General features: G+C 40.6%; 1 protein-coding gene across 3 annotated transcripts in view; it reads right to left on the bottom strand.

Annotated features, from left to right (window-relative positions):
• Positions 1-19,055, bottom strand: part of EPHX2 (epoxide hydrolase 2) — a 73,956-nt gene that overhangs the window by 40,011 nt on the left and 14,890 nt on the right. For all 3 annotated transcript variants that reach the window (XR_013172425.1, XM_077152861.1, XM_077152862.1), the window contains exons 2-9: positions 12,705-12,789; positions 10,506-10,665; positions 9,086-9,276; positions 6,928-7,050; positions 4,376-4,450; positions 2,846-2,941; positions 2,247-2,325; positions 400-434 (exon numbers count right to left, since the gene is read on the bottom strand). Coding sequence is in view for 2 of the 3 variants with exons in the window: in XM_077152861.1 (XP_077008976.1) it covers positions 400-434; positions 2,247-2,325; positions 2,846-2,941; positions 4,376-4,450; positions 6,928-7,050; positions 9,086-9,276; positions 10,506-10,665; positions 12,705-12,789 (844 nt within the window). In the remaining variant the exon portion in view is untranslated. The remainder of the gene's footprint in view (positions 1-399; positions 435-2,246; positions 2,326-2,845; positions 2,942-4,375; positions 4,451-6,927; positions 7,051-9,085; positions 9,277-10,505; positions 10,666-12,704; positions 12,790-19,055) is intronic.

Below are 19,055 nucleotides of genomic sequence, written 5' to 3'. Positions count from 1 at the left end.
CAACATCTTTACCAATCTAAAGTGATTTTTAAAATTCAAAGGATGGACAGGCAACAGAGTGGAGGCATTAAAGGACAAGAACTCAGAAGCTTGACTGCCAGGTTCAAAACCTGGCTCTGCCATTTAGTAGTTGTTGATATCAAGCAATTATTTTACCTCCCTATGACTCAGTTTCCTTTTTCACTATAAGCTTAAAACAGTCCCTGACATACAGTAAATACATCATAAATGTTGGTTATTATTTTGAAATATCACCTGAACTTTCAAAATGAATTTATATCCAAATACTGAGAAATGCCATTTTCCTAAGTTTAAAGAACACACAAGTTTCTGGCTTACATTGCTGAAAAACTTAGGATTGAAAAGATACTAGGGATTTTACCTAAAAGTATTTCTTACCTTACATAACACTTCCATGGAATATTCTTCTATTTCTGCAATTAAAAATAATGCATTTAACTCACATGATTAAAAATATACCAACTAAACGACCCTGTGATGGTTATTTTTACATGTCAACTTGACTAGGCTGTGGTGCCCAGTTATTTGGTCAAACACCAGTCTGGAGGTTGCTGTGAAGATATTTTGTAGATGTGATAATTAGTAAATGCTAATTAGAGGAGAAGGCTCTCAACAATGTGGACAGGCCTCATTCAATCAGTTGACTGCCTTTAAAAAAAAAAGGGTTTTTTTGGGGAGAAAAAAGAATTCTGCCTCAAGATTGCAACATCAATTCCAGACTGAGTTTCCAGCCTGCTGGTCTTCCTACAGATTTCAGACACACCAGCCCCCACAAATGTGTGAGCCAATTTCTTAAAAGGAATCTTCTCTTTATATATACTGTTCTAGTTTGCTAGCTGCCAGAATGCAACACACCAGAGATGGATTGGCTTTTAATAAAAGGGGATTTATTTCATTAGTTCTTCAGAGGAAAGGCAGCTAACTTTCATCTGAGGTTCTTTCTTACGTGGGAAGGCTCAGGATAATCTCTGCTGGCTTTCTCTCCAGGCCTCTGTGTTCCAACAACTTTCCCGGGGATGATCCCTTTCTGCATCTCCAAAGGCCTGGGCTGAGCTGCAGAGTACTGAGATAAGGTATGCTGAGCTGCTTGGGCTGTGCTATGTCTCTTTCATTTGAGCACCAGCCAATTAAGTCAAATGTCATTCATTGCAGCAGGCATGCCTCCTAGCCGACGGCAGATATAATCAGAAACAGATGAGGTTCACGTACCATTGGCTCATGTCTGCAGCAACAGAACTAGGTGCCTTCACCTGGCCAAGTTGACAACTGAATCTAACTACCACATATACATAGAAATATATACATACATATCTATTTATATTTATATATTTATATCTCAATTTATATACATATATACGTACATATACACATACATCTTATTGGCTCTTTTCTGATATGCTGATTGATGCAGACCACTTTGCCAAAAATAAAATGTAAAAATGAAAAATCTCATTACACCTTTAGATGAGTTTCTCGGATGTTGTGACTGAGGCTTTCCCTTTGTCTAAAACCCTTCTACATCATCCAAAAAATAGAAAGCAGTCACTGAGTTGTCATCGAAACATTAGGGAACAACCAAGCAAGACACTCCTCCTACATGTTTAATGACCTGGCTGAGAAGCCTGATCCATGTCACCTGGGCTCAAACTCAACACAGTCATACATGTTTGACGTGAATATGGAGGCAGCATCTCAGGAAAGTGGGTGAGCAGGTGGCTCAGCTCTCTAAGCCGCAGCTACCTCACTGAGGCCTGCAAGGACAAGAGATTACACTATGCACCTTGGTTGCTTTACATTCCTGCCTCTATACCCAGCTTTTGACTGAGGACTCCTCTGAAAGTGATAAAAACAATGGATTAATCCCCCCCAGTAAAGAACTCATGAACCCATTCATGGTGTCAGGGGTCCACAGCCCTTGAAGTCCATCCTTATTCTCCCTGGAATCTACTAATGCTGGGTTAAGAATCTGCCCTCATTCCCACCGCCCAGCAGGAGACTCCCTCAGGTACAGGCCTTTAGGTTTTATTCTAAGTGTGGGGAGCAGGAGTTTCTGGGACCAAATGTGCATAGACATGGAACACTGAGGTAGAAGAGAGGAATGAAGTCAGGCCCCCTTCTCTATGGAAGCCTTGAACTTGTGCCTTCTCTGGCCTGGGACCAGAGGAAGTCCAGTGTGGCTGAAGAGGTCACATGACCAATACGGGTCAGCAAGGAAGCTAACCCACCAGGAGGGGCAGAAGACTCTCCATAGCCTTTCATGTCCACAGCAAGTACCCGAAAGCCAGCCTGGGCTAGAGCAGGGATCTAGAAAACAAACAATTCATGCACAAATCAGTATGGATCTGATCAACCTTTACTGATACTCTTTGTCTCCCTCTGTCCCCCATGCCTGTAAATGGTTCAAACCAAAGCACTCCATGGCACAACCTGGCATCCTTACCATGGGGCTGGAAAGAGGAGAACCCACCTGGATAGGGCCGCCATGGATGGTGGTGAGGTTTGTGCATTGCACATGATGCCACATCAAAGAGAGTACCTGGCTTAGCAAAGTCCTTGTAGATGTCTATATTTATTACAAACATTTACCAGCAGGTAGCTGCCCTTTTCTAATCTTCAGAGGCGCTGGGTGGGCTAGGGCAGCTCTGAGGTCTGGAGTGATCCCACGCCCAAGATGAAGCATTTTTGGCCATGTTTTGAGACAATGCTCCACTGGAAGGTTTCAGTTTCTTAAATTTCTGAATGGCCTAATAGACTAGACCATACCATCTAGATCTTCCCCTCACCTCACCATGACTGAGGAGTACCATTCCCCAGTTTTCCTTACCTGGTACCTCCAAGAGAACCAGCTCTCAGGAAAGCCATGACAGAGGCACACCACAGGGCCAGAGCCCAGCTCAACAAAATGCAGACGGACCCCAGGCTGCAGGAGAGAGAGATGAACAGGCGCTGATGATCAGTTACCAGGCTGGGAGGCACCAGGCCCCTGCAGGAGGTCTGTAGATGGCTATGGGGTATTTCAGACATTTGTGGGATCTTTAATGACCCAGATTTCTATGCTGAAGGCCCCAACGCCTGCGAAGAAACACCTGACTAAAACTGTGCAATGAAAAAGATGGCTTTTATTGTAACAGAAGAAGCCTCACCAGAAGATTATGATGTTGGGGAAAACAGGAACAAAAGCAAAGCTTTGCCTTCCTCTCTAAAAAGCCATCTGTGGTAGTCTGGAGCTGTATGTACTCCAGGAAAACATGTTCTTAAATCTAATCCATTCCTGTGGATGTGAACCCATTGTAAGAAGGAACTTTTGATGAGGTTACTATGGTTAAAAAGGTGTGGCCCACCTCAATCAAGATGAGTCTTAATCCTATTACTGGAATCCTTTATAAGAGAATGAAATTCAAATGGAGAGAAAGTCTCCACCCTCCCAGAGCCCATATTGAGCATTTCTGGACACCACTACTAAGCAAGGGCCTCATTCTGTGATGTAGCCTAACAACCTTGTCTGTTTACGTCTATCTCTAGTCACTAGACTGTGAAAGCCCTGAGGTCAGGGAAGACACTTCATTCATCTCAGTACTTCTCACTGTGTTCGGCATACAGCAAACAATCAATAAACATTGGTAGAGTTGTCCTCCAGATAGCAAGGTCTCCAAGGCCAGCACACCCCACATCACCTCTTTATTAGCTACTGCTCATTGGGCATTTAGGTGTCAGGTACTGTGCCTACACAGTATTTCAGTTAATTCTTCCAAAAACCTTGTGAGGAAGCTATTATCAGCACCCCATTATGAAGATGTGGACAGTGAGTCCAACCTAAATAGGGCCAAAGTGAACCAACGAAGAGGCTCTCAGGTGCTACTCTGTATGAGTCAGTCTGTCAGATCTCCCCAAGTGGGTCAAGAGTTGTGGCCTTCTCTGCACTTGCCCTTTTCTTTTTACCTCTCTATATCTTCCCTGTGTATTCTTTGAGGGTGGGTCTGTCTTGCTTATCACTGCATTCCCAGTACCTGGCCTGTGCCTGACACAAAGTGAATGCTCAATAAATATCTATCGAATGATAAAATATCCTCCCCAGAGCACAGACCAGACCCTTGCATGCTTTAGCATTCCAGGCTACTCAAGGCCCACATGGGTCTGCCGTTCCATGGGGGTCTGACCATATTGGTCACACTGATTTATATATTCTTATGCAGGGTGCATGTCGTCTAACAATTTCTGAGGAATCGTATTTGTATGGGAAATACTATCTCCCTATATATGATGAATGTTCAACTAACCTTAATATTTAACAAATGTCTCTGCTGGTTACTTTAGATAGCCTGGTTTGAGTGCCCAGCTGACTGAGAGTACTTACCTTTATTGGCACATATCCATGGCTGACATTACTTGGCTTACATGGAATTGGCAAAGGGACTGCAGCACTGAGAAGCTGAAAGTACAAAATGCACAATGAAAGAGATGACTGCAGCTTCTTTCCATGAGAAATTCTGAGTGAGTTTACAAACTCAAAAGTGCTGGCATCAGAAAAGATTTGGAGATCAACTTTTGCCACTACCTCCTGTGCATTATTGGTGACTGACCAACCCATTTCCCTTTCCTCTTGGGTGCAGAACTACATTTCACTTCCTGGCCTTCCTATCAGTTTGGTGAAGTCACATGACTAAGTCACATGACCTGTTCTAACCAATAAACACAAATAGAAGAGTGTTGCTTTCCTGGCCTGGCCTATCAAAACCTCCCATGATTCTCTACTTTCTTTCCCCCCCCTCATCTTTCTTTCTCCATGTCTGAGGTGACCCTGCAAAGTACATGTGGAAGATGATGGCTCTTCTATCAAACTGGGTCCCTGAATGACTGCGTGAAGCAAAGCCCTTGGCCACTACCAATTAAATTTCACACAAGCAAGAAATAAAGATCACTTGTTCTAAACCACTGAGATTTTGGACTTCAAGTAATATAATTCTCCACAGTAGCTCCTCAAATGATCACCAGGTTGAGCAGGAATGGAAAGTTCATGAAGTAGCTATTCCAGTATTCGGCAGCTCTTTTGAAAGGTTTCTTCTCCAAGTTAGCCGAACTCTAACTTGCTGTGCCTTCTACCTGCAAGATCAAGCTCTATCTTCTGGAGTCACAGAGGGTTTAGACTCACCCCTCTTTGCATGATATCTAGGTAGGGAGGAATATTTCTGAACGAGTCCTTAAGGATGGCTTCTGTGACTTATTGGTATCTGTTTCCCCGAGGCGGAAGTAACAAAGGACAGGAAGCTGAACACATGTCAGTAAATGTTTCATTGCTACCCAAACCTGTTGCTGGGCCTGTTAGTGAACCCTACTGCAAGGTTTCTCATCTTCTGTCCTGAAGATACTATCTAACAAAGCAATGGGACTCCTCAGCTACCCAGTTTATCATAACTGTAAAGTGGGGTAGTAAACCATGAAATCCACCTCCCTTTTAAATACAGGAAAGTGTAGCTGGGCATCCTCTGAAGAGGGTAACAGAAAGTGAGCCTCGCAGCCCCCATGGTATCAGAAGAGGGCCCGGGGTGTGTCAGGAGGGGCTCAGCATGAGGGGGGAGGGGCAGCAGCCTGGTACCCCCTTTGGTAATGAGTCATTTCTTGTCAGAGGGAGCTTTTAATGCCCATGACCAAGGACCTATGTCCCCTGAGGCTGTTCCTCTTAGGCTACAAGCCAGCAAATGTCTCACAGCTTCCAGGGGGCAAAGTAGGTGGTTTCCTACTCTAATGATTCTCTTGGACATTCATGCAATTTGCACAGCTTGTTTATGATGGAATCCTATGGCCTTCCTGAGAGAAGAACGTGTCTTGAGAGACAAGTTTTCCCCTGTTCAAGAAGGGGAGATTTTCATTTTTCCTTTTATCTCCTTTACAGCTGTGAGGAGAAGAGATGTGGACAAAGGTTTATTTCCCTATTTTAGAGGTCAGGCCTCAAGACCTACCCTGGTTTTATAGACCAGCTACCTGTGGCTCAGACATGACAAGGCAGCAGCCCTAGTAAGTGGGAGAGGCGGACCAGCATGTGGATGCTGTGACTGAGTCCAGGGCACTTTCCTCGCTGCACATGAGATGTCTAGGCTTTCCGAATGAGAAGTTAAGCAAGATGTTTTAAGATTGTAAAGTTGTTCAATATATATTTTAATTTAATTATTAGAAAGGAAAAGTAAGTCATTCTCCTTCAGGAAACCGCTGTTAAGCATTTGGCATCTGGCAAGCTCAAGCATGCAGACAGTCTCCTCTCTCCCCTTCCTCCAATGGCACTGACATTAGCCAGGGCCTTTTACCACTCTGACCCCTGGTCTCAACTGACATCACGTTCATCTTAGATAAACCCCAAACAATGAGGGGAACTCAGCTCTGGAGGCGTGCGCTAAGCCCCTGGCAGCCCCTGGCACACCATGCAGGACTTTCCATCCTCCTGGGTGAGGGGCACTTTTTACTTAGGAGGCTTCCTTCAGGCCTGCCAACATGGCATGAACCAAAGCAGAACTACAAAACTGAGGGACAGCGGCTATACCCCTTACCCCCAAGGGACAAAACTAGCAGCTAAATTCTCAACATCTACTTTAAAAGCAAGGAAAGGATAGCTTTGAAAGCCCCGACTCTTGCTTTGTCTCCCTTGGCTGGCATTAAGCCTGGTGTAAATTCTTGATCTCAGAATTTCCATTTCCCTGTTAGCTGACTGAAAGGAAAAGAACTGCCCTCCAAACATTCAAGGACATTGTGCTGATTTCAGCATGAGGAACGGCATCTCCATCTAAGAGGCCACCAGAGGATCACTGAGCAAGAAACTCCACAAGCACTGGGTTATCCACTCACTTATTTTGTCTCTGACATGTATGAACCACAGATGGGTTCCAGGAAAATTGACTCAGCTAAGACTTAATTTACCTGTATCCCAGTGACCTTTTCCAGTTCTCTCAGGGCTGTGTCAGCATCTTGGACAAGGATGGTGGCCATTCCCAAGTCCCGAGCTGGCTTCAGGTTGGCCCCGATGTCATCTAAGAAAACAACCTGAAGCCAAAATAGCATGGACACTAGTGTTACGGGTTGAGCTGGGTCCCCTACAAAGATGACATCCAAGTTCTAATCCCCAGCACCTCAGAATGTGGCCTTATTTGGCAATAGCATTGTGACAGACGGAATTAGGCAAGTTAAAATGAAAGGTCACCCTGGAGTAGGGTGGGCTCTCAAATCCCACAGGACTGCTGTTCTTTTAAGAAGGGAGGTGAGACACAGCCAGTCCCCAGGGAGAAGTTCAGGAGAACACAGAGGCAGAGCCTGGCATTCTGCTGCCACAAGCCAAGGAACGCCAAGGCTTGTGCTACCTGCCAGAAGCCAGGAGAGGGATATGGAACAGTCTCCTCTAAAGACTTCAGAGTTGGCATGGCTCTGCTGATACCTTCATTTCAGCCTCCAGAACTGTAAGGCAATAAATTACTATTGTTTTAAGCCACCTGGTTTGTGATACTTTATTATGGCAGCCTTAGGAAACTAAGACAGCTAGCATTACATCCATAAAAGAAAAACTGGCGCATAAGAGAAAATACCAGAAAGAAACACATTAAAATGCTAACCGTGGTTATTTTATGATGATGAGATTAATAATTATCTTTCCCTCAAAGTAACTATTTACTTCTAAAATTAAAAACACAATTCCATCTGTAAACATATAAACACAGACAAATATACATGCTTCCACATGCACCTATTTACTTCAGCCTGAATTCTGAAACTGCAGAAAGATTAGACATAAACTTGTTAAGATGACATTACATTTCATCTGGAAAAAATTAACACATATGAATAGACAAAAACAAATGTCTGAAAAAGAACAGTAGTGAGCACAAATAATAAAACAAATGCCACTACAAAAGTCAGAAATGCTTGATACTTGAAAAGAAATAGACATATTAATGAAATAGAAGAGTCCTTAAATCCCCAATTACAAATAAGCATTCAGTTTATAATAAAGTTATGTCTAATCAGGAAGATTATTTAATAAGTAGTGTTGATATGAATGATTAACAGTTTGGGGCAAAAAAAATGGATTTTTACTTCACATCTAACCCCAAATAAATTCCAGATGAATCAAAGATTCAAATTGTAAAAGAAAGCAAGAGGGTGGTGCGATGGTGTCTCAGTGGCAGGATTTTCGCCTGCCATGCCGGAAACTTGGTGCCTACTTATGTTAAAAAAGAAAGAAAGAAATACTCTGAAAGTTATGGAAGAAAGCATGGGTGAATTTATTCATGGTCCTAATCTGGGGCAAATCTTAGAATTCAAAACAGCTCCTCTAATCTAAAGTCATAAATGAAAAAAATTTGATATACTTAAGTACAATTTAAAGCACTGATATAAATGCTTATTTCAAGTGTTGAGAAGAGCAAAAGCCAAATGGAGAAATGGAACGGTCTTTGGATTGAGAATGACAAGGATTCCCAATGACTGGCATTCAGAATTTGATCTGATCAGCTTGCAGGTAAGGTGGGACCAGCAAGAGAAGATCAGAAATGTCAGGGAAAGGAATTTAAACTTGCCCCAATGGCCTTTTTTTTTTTTTTGTAGATTAGATGAGGACAGTGCTCTAGGATAAGTAATCTGGAGATAGTATGAAAGAGAGGATTTAGGAGTACAAGTATGGCAGGAGAATGCCACAATATTGAAGATTATCCCCGTGCACCCTTTGGTGGGATGGCCCTGACTAGCCTTCTGGCTTTGGAAACGTTTCCCAGGCTCTCTATTTCTTAATAAGTAAACTGAGGCAGCTAGATTTGCAGCTTTCTAGAATGCCTGTTTGACCAATGTTCTGTTAAGAGTCACACAGGAAGGCCAGATGCCCATCTTTGGTAGAAATTCCTTGACTGAAAGGAACAGTAAAAGTCATTTAGAAAAAAATCTTGGCTTGGGAAAAGCAGAACTGGCCAATGGACCTCTAACTGTTTTGCTAGGCACCAGATCTCCCCAACCAAGTTACCCTTCTTCAATATTTCTTTGGTTGTACTAACTCTGGTACATTCTTCTTCATTGATAGGAAATTTCTACTTACCTCATTGGGGTTGACTTTCAAGGTATCCAATAAAAACTTGTAAATCTGAGGCTCAGGCTTGGTCATTCCAACATGACATGACTCAATCAGGAAGTCAAAATGTGGCCTCAGTTCACACATCAGCTGGGCCAGACTGCCTCTCTGGACACTATCATCCAGCCAGTTATTGGTGAGGATGCAGGTTTTAAATCCTGAACAAGAAGTCATCAGTGAATGAACCATCTATAGAACCTTGCCCTTAAAACCTTAAGATGCCCCCCAAAAGGCCCTGAGGTGGGGCCAAGTGACTCCTGTTCACCTATACCAATCTCCTGGTGCTCAGCCTCTAAATTGACAAGTTGGAAAAATAATCAATTATACCTATAAGCACTTGCTGACACAGAGACCTGAGAATGAGAAAACTGTGTACAATGAGGCTCTCAACTACAGATTAAGACACTATAATCCCTTACTATCTCAAATTTCCTGAGGAGGAAACAGAAACTTGGGCAAGTTATGACCTGCCCAGGGTTATAAAGCACATGAGTAGCAGAGCCAGGTCTGGAATCCTGGCCTCAGACTCCCACTCTTGTGCTCTTTCTATCCTGCTGTGACTGCAAACTCTGTTCTCCTGTGTTTCAGAACACTTGCACTGGCTTTCAGGGACTGCTTTCCCATTTCAAAACTAGAGACATGAAAATAGGGATAGCATTACTTTGGTAATGCTATTTCTAGCTGGTAAGTGAGGACAAGAACTAGGCAATGCCTGAAACAAGACACAGTGAGTCTATGGTGAGATGCTCTCTAATATGAGTGTGAAATTATGAAAGTGAGATGGTAGGACACAACCCAGTATGTCTATTCATAAGATGGTGAAATGGTTACAAATGCCAATGACACTAAATTAATGCCTGTTGTACAAATAAGATCTCATGTCCTTGACCATTTGACATCATCTAAACCCATGTCAGCCAGTACATAGCTCAGCCACTCTAGAGTTGCTTAAAAGGCTTTTCAGATCATAACTAGTACCATTAGGAGAGAAGTTAGCTCACAAGGCAGTCACCTGCTTAACTCACTGTATTAAATAAAATTCTTTCAATTTTTTCCAGCTATTCTGATAATGCTACTTTTTGCCATTTGATGAAACTTAATTTGGGATCACGTTTTCTTTTTTTTCCTCATGGGCATGCACTGGGAATCAATCAAACCCAGCATGGCAGGAGAGAATTCTGCCACTGAGCCACCATTGCACCATCCTAGGATCATGTTTTAAAAATAGCTTCCCAATTCTCGCATGCCCGTGGGGAAAAAAAAGCTGAAAAATAGCTTTCCATAAAGTCACAGATCTGTGTTCTCACAACATCCTCGTATTCTGCTCTAAAACCTCCCAGGATTCTGGTGTGGTTGGGTCAAAGAATGACAATTAATTGATCCTTACCCTTCTTTCTGAGAGTCAGAGCTGCCTGAAGAATGGGGAAGTTGATCTTTCTTGCTGAAATAGCTTCGCCAAAAATTTCATTTATAGAGAAATTCTCTGGAAGGTTGGTTCCAGAGGCCTCAGAATGCTTCCTGCAGTTTTCTTCCATCAGAGGCACCCACTGTAAGAGTGAATTGACACAGAAATGTAAATTGTTATAACCACTCTGAAAGGTTTTTGGCAGTTTTTCGACTAAATCTGAACTTATGCATCCCCTTGGCCCAGTATACACACATACCATTGGAAATGTCCGCATATGTTCACCAAAAGACATGCACAAACTGTTCATAAGTAGTACAATTTATTAGAACCCCAAGCTGGAAACTATCCAAATACCTATCAATAGTAAAATGGACAAATGGATTGGAATAGGTTCACACAATGGAATGCAATGTGGCAATAAGAACAAACTATCTGCACCTACATGTGATAACAAGAATGAATCTCACATATAGTGTTGGGCACAAGACGCAGATACGAAAGAATTCATCTGCATAATTCTATTTATATAAAGTATTAAAGCAGGCAAAACTGATCTATGAGGTTAGATGTCAGGATGGCAGTTACTCTTGGAGGAGTAGCCTCCAGAAGGGGCCATGAGTGGAATATCCGTTGGCCCGGTAATATTTTAATATTTTATTCCTTGATCTGGGTGCTGGTGACACAGTTGTATTCAATTTGTAAAAATTCATCAGGCTGGACACTTTTGTTTACTTTTCTGTTTTTATATTGTACATAAATAAAAGTTAAAAAATGAAATTCATTCTCAAGATACGACTTTAAAAAGACAAATCAAGGGGGTGCAAGGGTAGTTCAGTGGTAGAATGCTTGCCTGCCATGCAGGAGGCCTGGGTTTGATTCCCGGTCCACACACTTCCCAAAACACAAATAAACAAGCAAAACAATAAAAAAATAAGTAAAACAAAAACTTCAACAATTGGTGCTGCAATAACGGGATACTTACATGGAAAAATAATGAAATGTGACCCCGCCATACAGAATACAAAAAAAAGACAAATCAAACATAAATAGGTATTGTCATGGTATATTTGGTTTTTCAGACTTCTTCTAGTCATGTGAGTTTCCTAGAAACTACATGTAGATATTAGAAGCCACTAAAAGAGTCTACACAGGATGCACCGTTTTCCTAGCAATTACTAAGTTTACACTTTATAATCCTCATGCTTCACTTGAAAATAGATACCACTTCCCTTTTTCCTTGCTTTCCAATAATATTGCTGCAACTGTCTTTATTGATTAAAGCAATAGTAATGTTTATTCCCAACAGTATCAGTACCACTTTCAATCACTGCTTGCCACTATTCGTATGTGTGTGCATATGTTTTAAAGTGACTGCAATTGATTATACTCCCTGCATTTATACTATATTTCCCTTCACAGAAAAGGTGGACTTTTGCGTGTTTTCATGGTGGGAGCCAGGTTCTCTGACAGAGTGATGAGTGGCTGTAGTTACAACTAATATAGAAGGTCTTATCTGTGGGTTTATAGACTAGGCTCTCAGTAGCCTTTCTTCTTAGAGAAACATAAATTGAGAATTAAGTGATTTCACTCAATTAAAGTAATTGAGGTTGTAGTAACAATAATTGCTAATATTTATTGAGTCCTTACTACATGCCAGGCACTGTGCTAAACACTTTCATGCTTTTAGAAAAACCTATGAAATAGGGAGTATCATCACCCCATTTAACAGATGGTAAAATGGAGATTTTTAGACTTAAATACTTGCTTATGGTAGCACAGTCCACAAATGGGGGCTATGAACATGAGTCATGTGATTTATATGATTCAGACTCTGATCTCTGATTTCAAAGCCCACCCATTATAGCTATTGAATTGATAGACCCGGGGTCCTATCTGAAAATAGCTATTCTGGCTGAAGTAACTCTCTGGCATTTATCTTTGAGGGTTTGGAAATTTCCCAGGCATTGGGGTATCTTTCTCTGGTTGGTCCAGACAACAAAGAACACAGTTTTAAAGTCTTCTTATATGGCTCCAGCCCTTCCAGCCCACTCTTGTGAATTAAGTACTAAGAGGGGTAACTGTGTGAGAAGACACAGCCCCTGCCCTCAGACAGTTCACAATCAACACTGGAGATTCAAAGAACGTCTACTCAAGGGGCTTTGTGTGGTCTCCTGTGACCTGGGAAAAGGTGATCTCTCCTTTCATGAGGCGGACACTGCAATCATCTCGGCCTCCTTTCTTAAAAGCTTCGGTCAAAATGCCTCTGGAAGACACAAAGAAACAATGACATCATGAACATTCAGATGATTTCATCACGGCGGGTGACAGAGGCTTTGTTCTCTGACAAACTGCTGTTAGAAAGGCATCCTGCCATGGGCTGGGAAATGCAAAGAAAAAGATTAAAACTGGGTCCTTTACCATTAAGGAGCAATCCAGCTGGGGATATGAGAAAATAAACAAAATGATACATACCCTCAAATAGAAGTTCATGGGAGACCACCTAGCAGAAACTCTTCCACTGGAGGTGTTCCAGCTTTAGCACTTAAGGGACAGAACCAAGGAGGGATATGGGGGCATTACTGTCTTCAGCTCATTTGCACAAGTCAGTACGCCAAAGGACTTTTTCATTTGTTCATATTCTCAAATGGAATGAATTTTTTTTTTTCTGGTTTCAGTTCTACCCATATAGTTTCTTATCTTAATCTCATTTTCCTTTTTTTTTTAGTTTCCTTGGTCCACATTCATCTCCTATAAACCCTGAGTATTAGACACAGAGGGAGAGAGACCAGTTGATCACCTTCCCACTTCCCCATCTTACAAATTAAATATCCCACTATACTCTCCATAATTTTCCTCCCCCTGATGGTGGATCAGCTACTACCACACGGCTGGCTGAGTGACACAGATTCAGGGATGGTACCCAAGTGGCATAGACATACCTACTGCTCACCCACAGCCTGGGAAGATTTTGACCCATCACCATTTCCTGGCCTGGAATCCAGACACTGATTCATAATCCTTCACACAATGTTCCAGGTAAATACTTACATTCACTGTAATTTCCAAGCTACTTAAATTATTTACCATTCCTGAGTTACAGAGCAAAGATTTCCAAACTGAGAATTTCATTACTAATAATTGTTCACTAACTTTTATCAGACTAACCCTCTTGCAGGTAACAATGATCAACGCTGGATAAATATAAAAAATACACAATGGGACGGCACTGGACAGTCACCAAAAGTATACAGAATCTGAACAGGAGTTAACCGTTTAGAAGAAATAGCACTGGGCAAAATTCAGGTTTATATAAAACTTTGTACCTGAAGGCACTCCCAGACCACATAATTTATAAAATGGCTAGAATTGAAGCAGAAATCTATAGTCTTTTTTTTTTTTATTAATTAACGGAAAAAAAGAAATTAACCCAACATTTAGAAATCATACCATTCTACATATGCAATCAGTAATTCTTAACATCATCACATAGATGCATGATCATCGTTTCTTAGTACATTTGCATCGGTTTAGAAGAACTAGCAACACAACTGAAAAAGATATAGAATGTTAATATAGAGAAAAAAAATAAAAGTAATAATAGTAAGAACAAAACAAAACAAAACCCTATAGCTCAGATGCAGCTTCATTCAGTGTTTTAACATGATTACTTTACAATTAGGTATTATTGTGCTGTCCATTTTTGAGTTTTTGTATCTAGTCCTGTTGCACAGTCTGTATCCCTTCAGCTCCAATTGCCCATTATCTTACCCTGTTTCTACCTCCTGCTGGACTCTGTTACCAATGACATATTCCAAATTTATTCTCGAATGTCCGTTCACATCAGTGGGACCATACAGTATTTGTCCTTTAGTTTTTGGCTAGACTCACTCAGCATAATGTTCTCTAGGTCCATCCATGTTATTACATGCTTCATAAGTTTATCCTGTCTTAAAGCTGCATAATATTCCATCGTATGTATATACCACAGTTTGTTTAGCCACTCTTCTGTTGATGGAGATTTTGGCTGTTTCCATCTCTTTGCAATTGTAAATAATGCTGCTATAAACATTGGTATGCAAATGTCCGTTTGTGTCTTTGCCCTTAAGTCCTTTGAGTAGATACCTAGCAATGGTATTGCTGGGTCGTATGGCAATTCTATATTCATCTTTTTGAGGAACCGCCAAACTGCCTTCCACAGTGGTTGCACCATTTGACATTCCCACCAACAGTGGATAAATGTGCCTCTTCCTCCGCATTCTCTCCAGCACTTGTCATTTTCTGTTTTGTTGATAATGGCCATTCTGGTGGGTGTGAGATGATATCTCATTGTGGTTTTGATTTGCATTTCTCTAATGGCCAGGGACATTGAGCATCTCTTCATGTGCCTTTTGGCCATCTGTATTTCCTCTTCTGATAGGTGTCTGTTCAAGTCTTTTTCCCATTTTGTAATTGGGTTGGCTGTCTTTTTGTTGTTGAGTTGAACAATCTCTTTATAAATTCTGGATACTAGACCTTTATCTGATATGTCATTTCCAAATATTGTCTCCCATTGTGTAGGCTGTCTTTCTACTTTCTTGATGAAGTTCTTTGATACACAAAAGTGTTTAATTTTGAGGAGTTCCCATTTATTTATTTCCTTCTTCAGTGCTCTTGCTTTAGGTTTAAGGTCCATAAAACTGTCTCCAATTGTAAGATTCATAAGATATCTCCCTACATTTTCCTCTAACTGTTTTATGGTCTTAGACCTAATGTTTAGATCTTTGATCCATTTTGAGTTAACTTTTGTATAGGGTGTGAGATATGGGTCTTCTTTCATTCTTTTGCATATGGATATCCAGTTCTCTAGGCACCATTTATTGAAGAGACTGTTCTGTCCCAGGTGAGTTGGCTTGACTGCCTTATCAAAGATCAAATGTCCATAGATGAGAGGGTCTATATCTGAGCACTCTATTCAATTCCATTGGTCGATATATCTATCTTTATGCCAATACCATGCTGTTTTGACCACTGTGGCTTCATAATATGCCTTAAAGTCAGGCAGCGCGAGACCTCCAGCTTCGTTTTTTTTCCTCAAGATGTTTTTAGCAATTCGGGGCACCCTGCCCTTCCAGATAAATTTGCTTATTGGTTTTTCTATTTCTGAAAAATAAGTTGTTGGGATTTTGATTGGTATTGCATTGAATCTGTAAATCAATTTAGGTAGGATTGACATCTTAACTATATTTAGTCTTCCAATCCATGAACACGGTATGCCCTTCCATCTATTTAGGTCTTCTGTGATTTCTTTTAGCAGTTTTTTGTAGTTTTCTTTATATAGGTTTTTTGTCTCTTTAGTTAAATTTATTCCTAGGTATTTTATTCTTTTAGTTGCAATTGTAAATGGGATTCGTTTCTTGATTTCCCCCTCAGCTTGTTCATTGCTAGTGTATAGAAATGCTACAGATTTTTGAATGTTGATCTTGTAACCTGCTACTTTGCTGTACTCATTTATTAGCTCTAGTAGTTTTGTTGTGGATTTTTCCGGGTTTTCGATGTATAGTATCATATCGTCTGCAAACAGTGATAGTTTTACTTCTTCCTTTCCAATTTTGATGCCTTGTATTTCTTTTTCTTGTCTAATTGCTCTGGCTAGAACCTCCAACACAATGTTGAATAATAGTGGTGATAGTGGACATCCTTGTCTTGTTCCTGATCTTAGGGGGAAAGTTTTCAATTTTTCCCCATTGAGGATGATATTAGCTGTGGGTTTTTCATATATTCCCTCTATCATTTTAAGGAAGTTCCCTTGTATTCCTATCCTTTGAAGTGTTTTCAACAGGAAAGGATGTTGAATCTTGTCAAATGCCTTCTCTGCATCAATTGAGATGATCATGTGATTTTTCTGCTTTGATTTGTTGATATGGTGTATTACATTAATTGATTTTCTTATGTTGAACCATCCTTGCATACCTGGGATGAATCCTACTTGGTCATGATGTATAATTCTTTTAATGTGTTGTTGGATACGATTTGCTAGAAATCTATAGTCTTTGTGGAATGAAGAGTCAGAGAATCAGGTATGACACTGCCAGACTGGCTGGAAAGTGAGACAAGAGATCTCAGAAATGAGGGAGCCACAAAAGGGAGAGTTCCAAAATCTACATTAAAAGCTTCACCCAAATCCTTCAGTAACCTCCAAAATGTGCATGTGTGAGGGAGACTGCACAGTTCCTAGCAAATAGCAACAGCTAGAAGTCTAAAAGAACTGAACAGTTTCAGCTGCTGATAGTGGCAGGAAAGACAAAGTTCAGAATTTGAGTCTGAAATGGCCAAAAGGCACATGAAGAGATGCTCAACTCCCCTGGCTATTAGAGAAACGCAAATCAAAACCACAATGAGATCTCATCTCACACCCACCAGAATGGCCATTATCAATAAAACAGAAAATGACAAGTGCTGGAGGGGATGTGGAGAAAGAGGCACACTTATCCACTGTTGGTGGGAATGTCAAATGGTACAACTGCTGTGGAAGGCAGTTTGGCGGTTCCTCAAAAAGCTAAATATAGAATTGGCATATGACCCGGCAATATCATTTCTAGGCATCTACTCAGAGGACATGGGGGCAAGGACACAAACTGACATTTACACACCAATGTTTATAGCGGCATTATTTACAATTGCCAAGAGATGGAAACAGTCAAAATGTCCATCAATAGACTAGTGGTTAAACAAACTGTGGTATATACATACAATGGAATATTATGCAGCTGTAAAACAGAATAAAGTTATGAAGTATGTAACAACATGAATGGACCTTAAGGACATTATGCTGAGTGAGATTAGCCAGAAACAAAAGGACAAATACTGTATAGTCTCACTGATGTGAACTGACATTAGTGAATAAACTTGGAGAATTTCATTGGTAACAGAAACCATCAGGAGATAGAAATAGGGTAAGATATTGGGTAATTGGAGCTGAAGGGATACAGATTGTGCAACAAGACTCAATGTAAAAACTCAGAAATGGACAGCACAATACTACCTAACTGTAATACAATCATGTTAAAACACTGAATGAAGCTGAATGTGAGAATGATAGAGGGAGGAGGGCTGGGGGCACAGATGAAATCAGAAAGAAAGATAGATGATAAAGACTGAGATGGTATAATCTAGGAATGCCTAGAGTGTATAATGATAGTGAATAAATGTACAAATTTTAAAAATGTTTTTGCATGAGGAAGAACAAAGGAATGTCATTACTGCAGGGTGCTGAAAATAGATGGGAATTACTATTTTAAAATTTTAACTTATGTGTGAGACTAAAGCAAACAATGTTTATTTGGTACAAACTTTATATTTTGACTAATGCGTTTCCTAATATAACTTATGTAGACAGCTTAATTGAATACCATAAGTGCATGGAACCTTGAGTAGGACATGAGATTTTGTTGGTTTGTCCAGAGTGATGCCCTGATAAATCCCAGAGTGATTTGTACAGTGAATAAAAAAGTATTTGCAAAGTTCCATTCAGGAAATGGTGAGAAAGGGGGAAAATTCAACTTCCCCAAGTTGAATTCTTGAAATTCTCACAAGCAGTGCAGACAACCAAAGCTATAGGCTGAGCCCCCAATCTTGGGGTTTGTTCTTATGAAACTTAACCTCACAAAGGATAGGTCAAGCCTACTTAAAATTAGGCCTAAGAGTCACCCCCAAGAGAACCTCTTTTGTTGCTCAGATGTGGCCTCTCTCTCCAGCCAACACAACAAGCAAACTCACCACCCTCCCCCTGTCTATGTGAGACATGACTCCCAGGGGTGTGGACCTTCCTGGCAATGTGGGACAGAAATCCTAGAATGAGCTGAGACTCAGCATCAAGGGATTGAGAAAACCCCTAGAATGAGCTGAGACTCAGCATCAAGGGATTGAGAAAAACTTCTTGACCAAAAAGGGGAAGAATGAAATGAGACAAAATAAAGTGGCAATGGCTGAGAGATTCCAAACAGAGTTGAGAGGTTATCCTGGAGGTTATTCTTATGTATTAAATAGATATCACCTTGTTAGTCAAGATGTAATAGAGAGGCTAGAGGGAACTGCCTGAAAATGTAGAGCTGTGTTCCAGTAGCCATGTTTCTTGAAGATGATTGCATAATGATATAGCTTTCACAATGTGACTGTGTGATTGTGAAAACCTGTGTCTGATGATCCTTTTATCTATCTTATCAACAGACGAGTAAAACATATGCAACAAAAATAAATAATAGGGGGAACAAACGTTAAAATAAATTTACATTGAAATGCTAGTGATCAGTGAAAGGGAGGGGTAAGGGGTATGCTATGTATGAATTTTTTCTGTTTTCTGTTTATTTCTTTTTCTGAATAGATGCAAATGTTCCAAGAAATGATCTTGATGATGAATATGCAACTATGTGATGATATTGTGAATTACTGATTACATATGTAGAACGGAATGATCAAAAGTCAAGAATGTTTGCTTTTTTTGGTTTTTTTTGGTATTTAAAACAAATTAATTAAAAAAAAAAAGAATTTGAG

Source organism: Tamandua tetradactyla, chromosome 3 (assembly GCF_023851605.1).
Source record: "Tamandua tetradactyla isolate mTamTet1 chromosome 3, mTamTet1.pri, whole genome shotgun sequence".
Taxonomy (NCBI): domain Eukaryota; kingdom Metazoa; phylum Chordata; class Mammalia; order Pilosa; family Myrmecophagidae; genus Tamandua; species Tamandua tetradactyla.
This window is presented reverse-complemented; position numbering and strand designations above follow the sequence as displayed.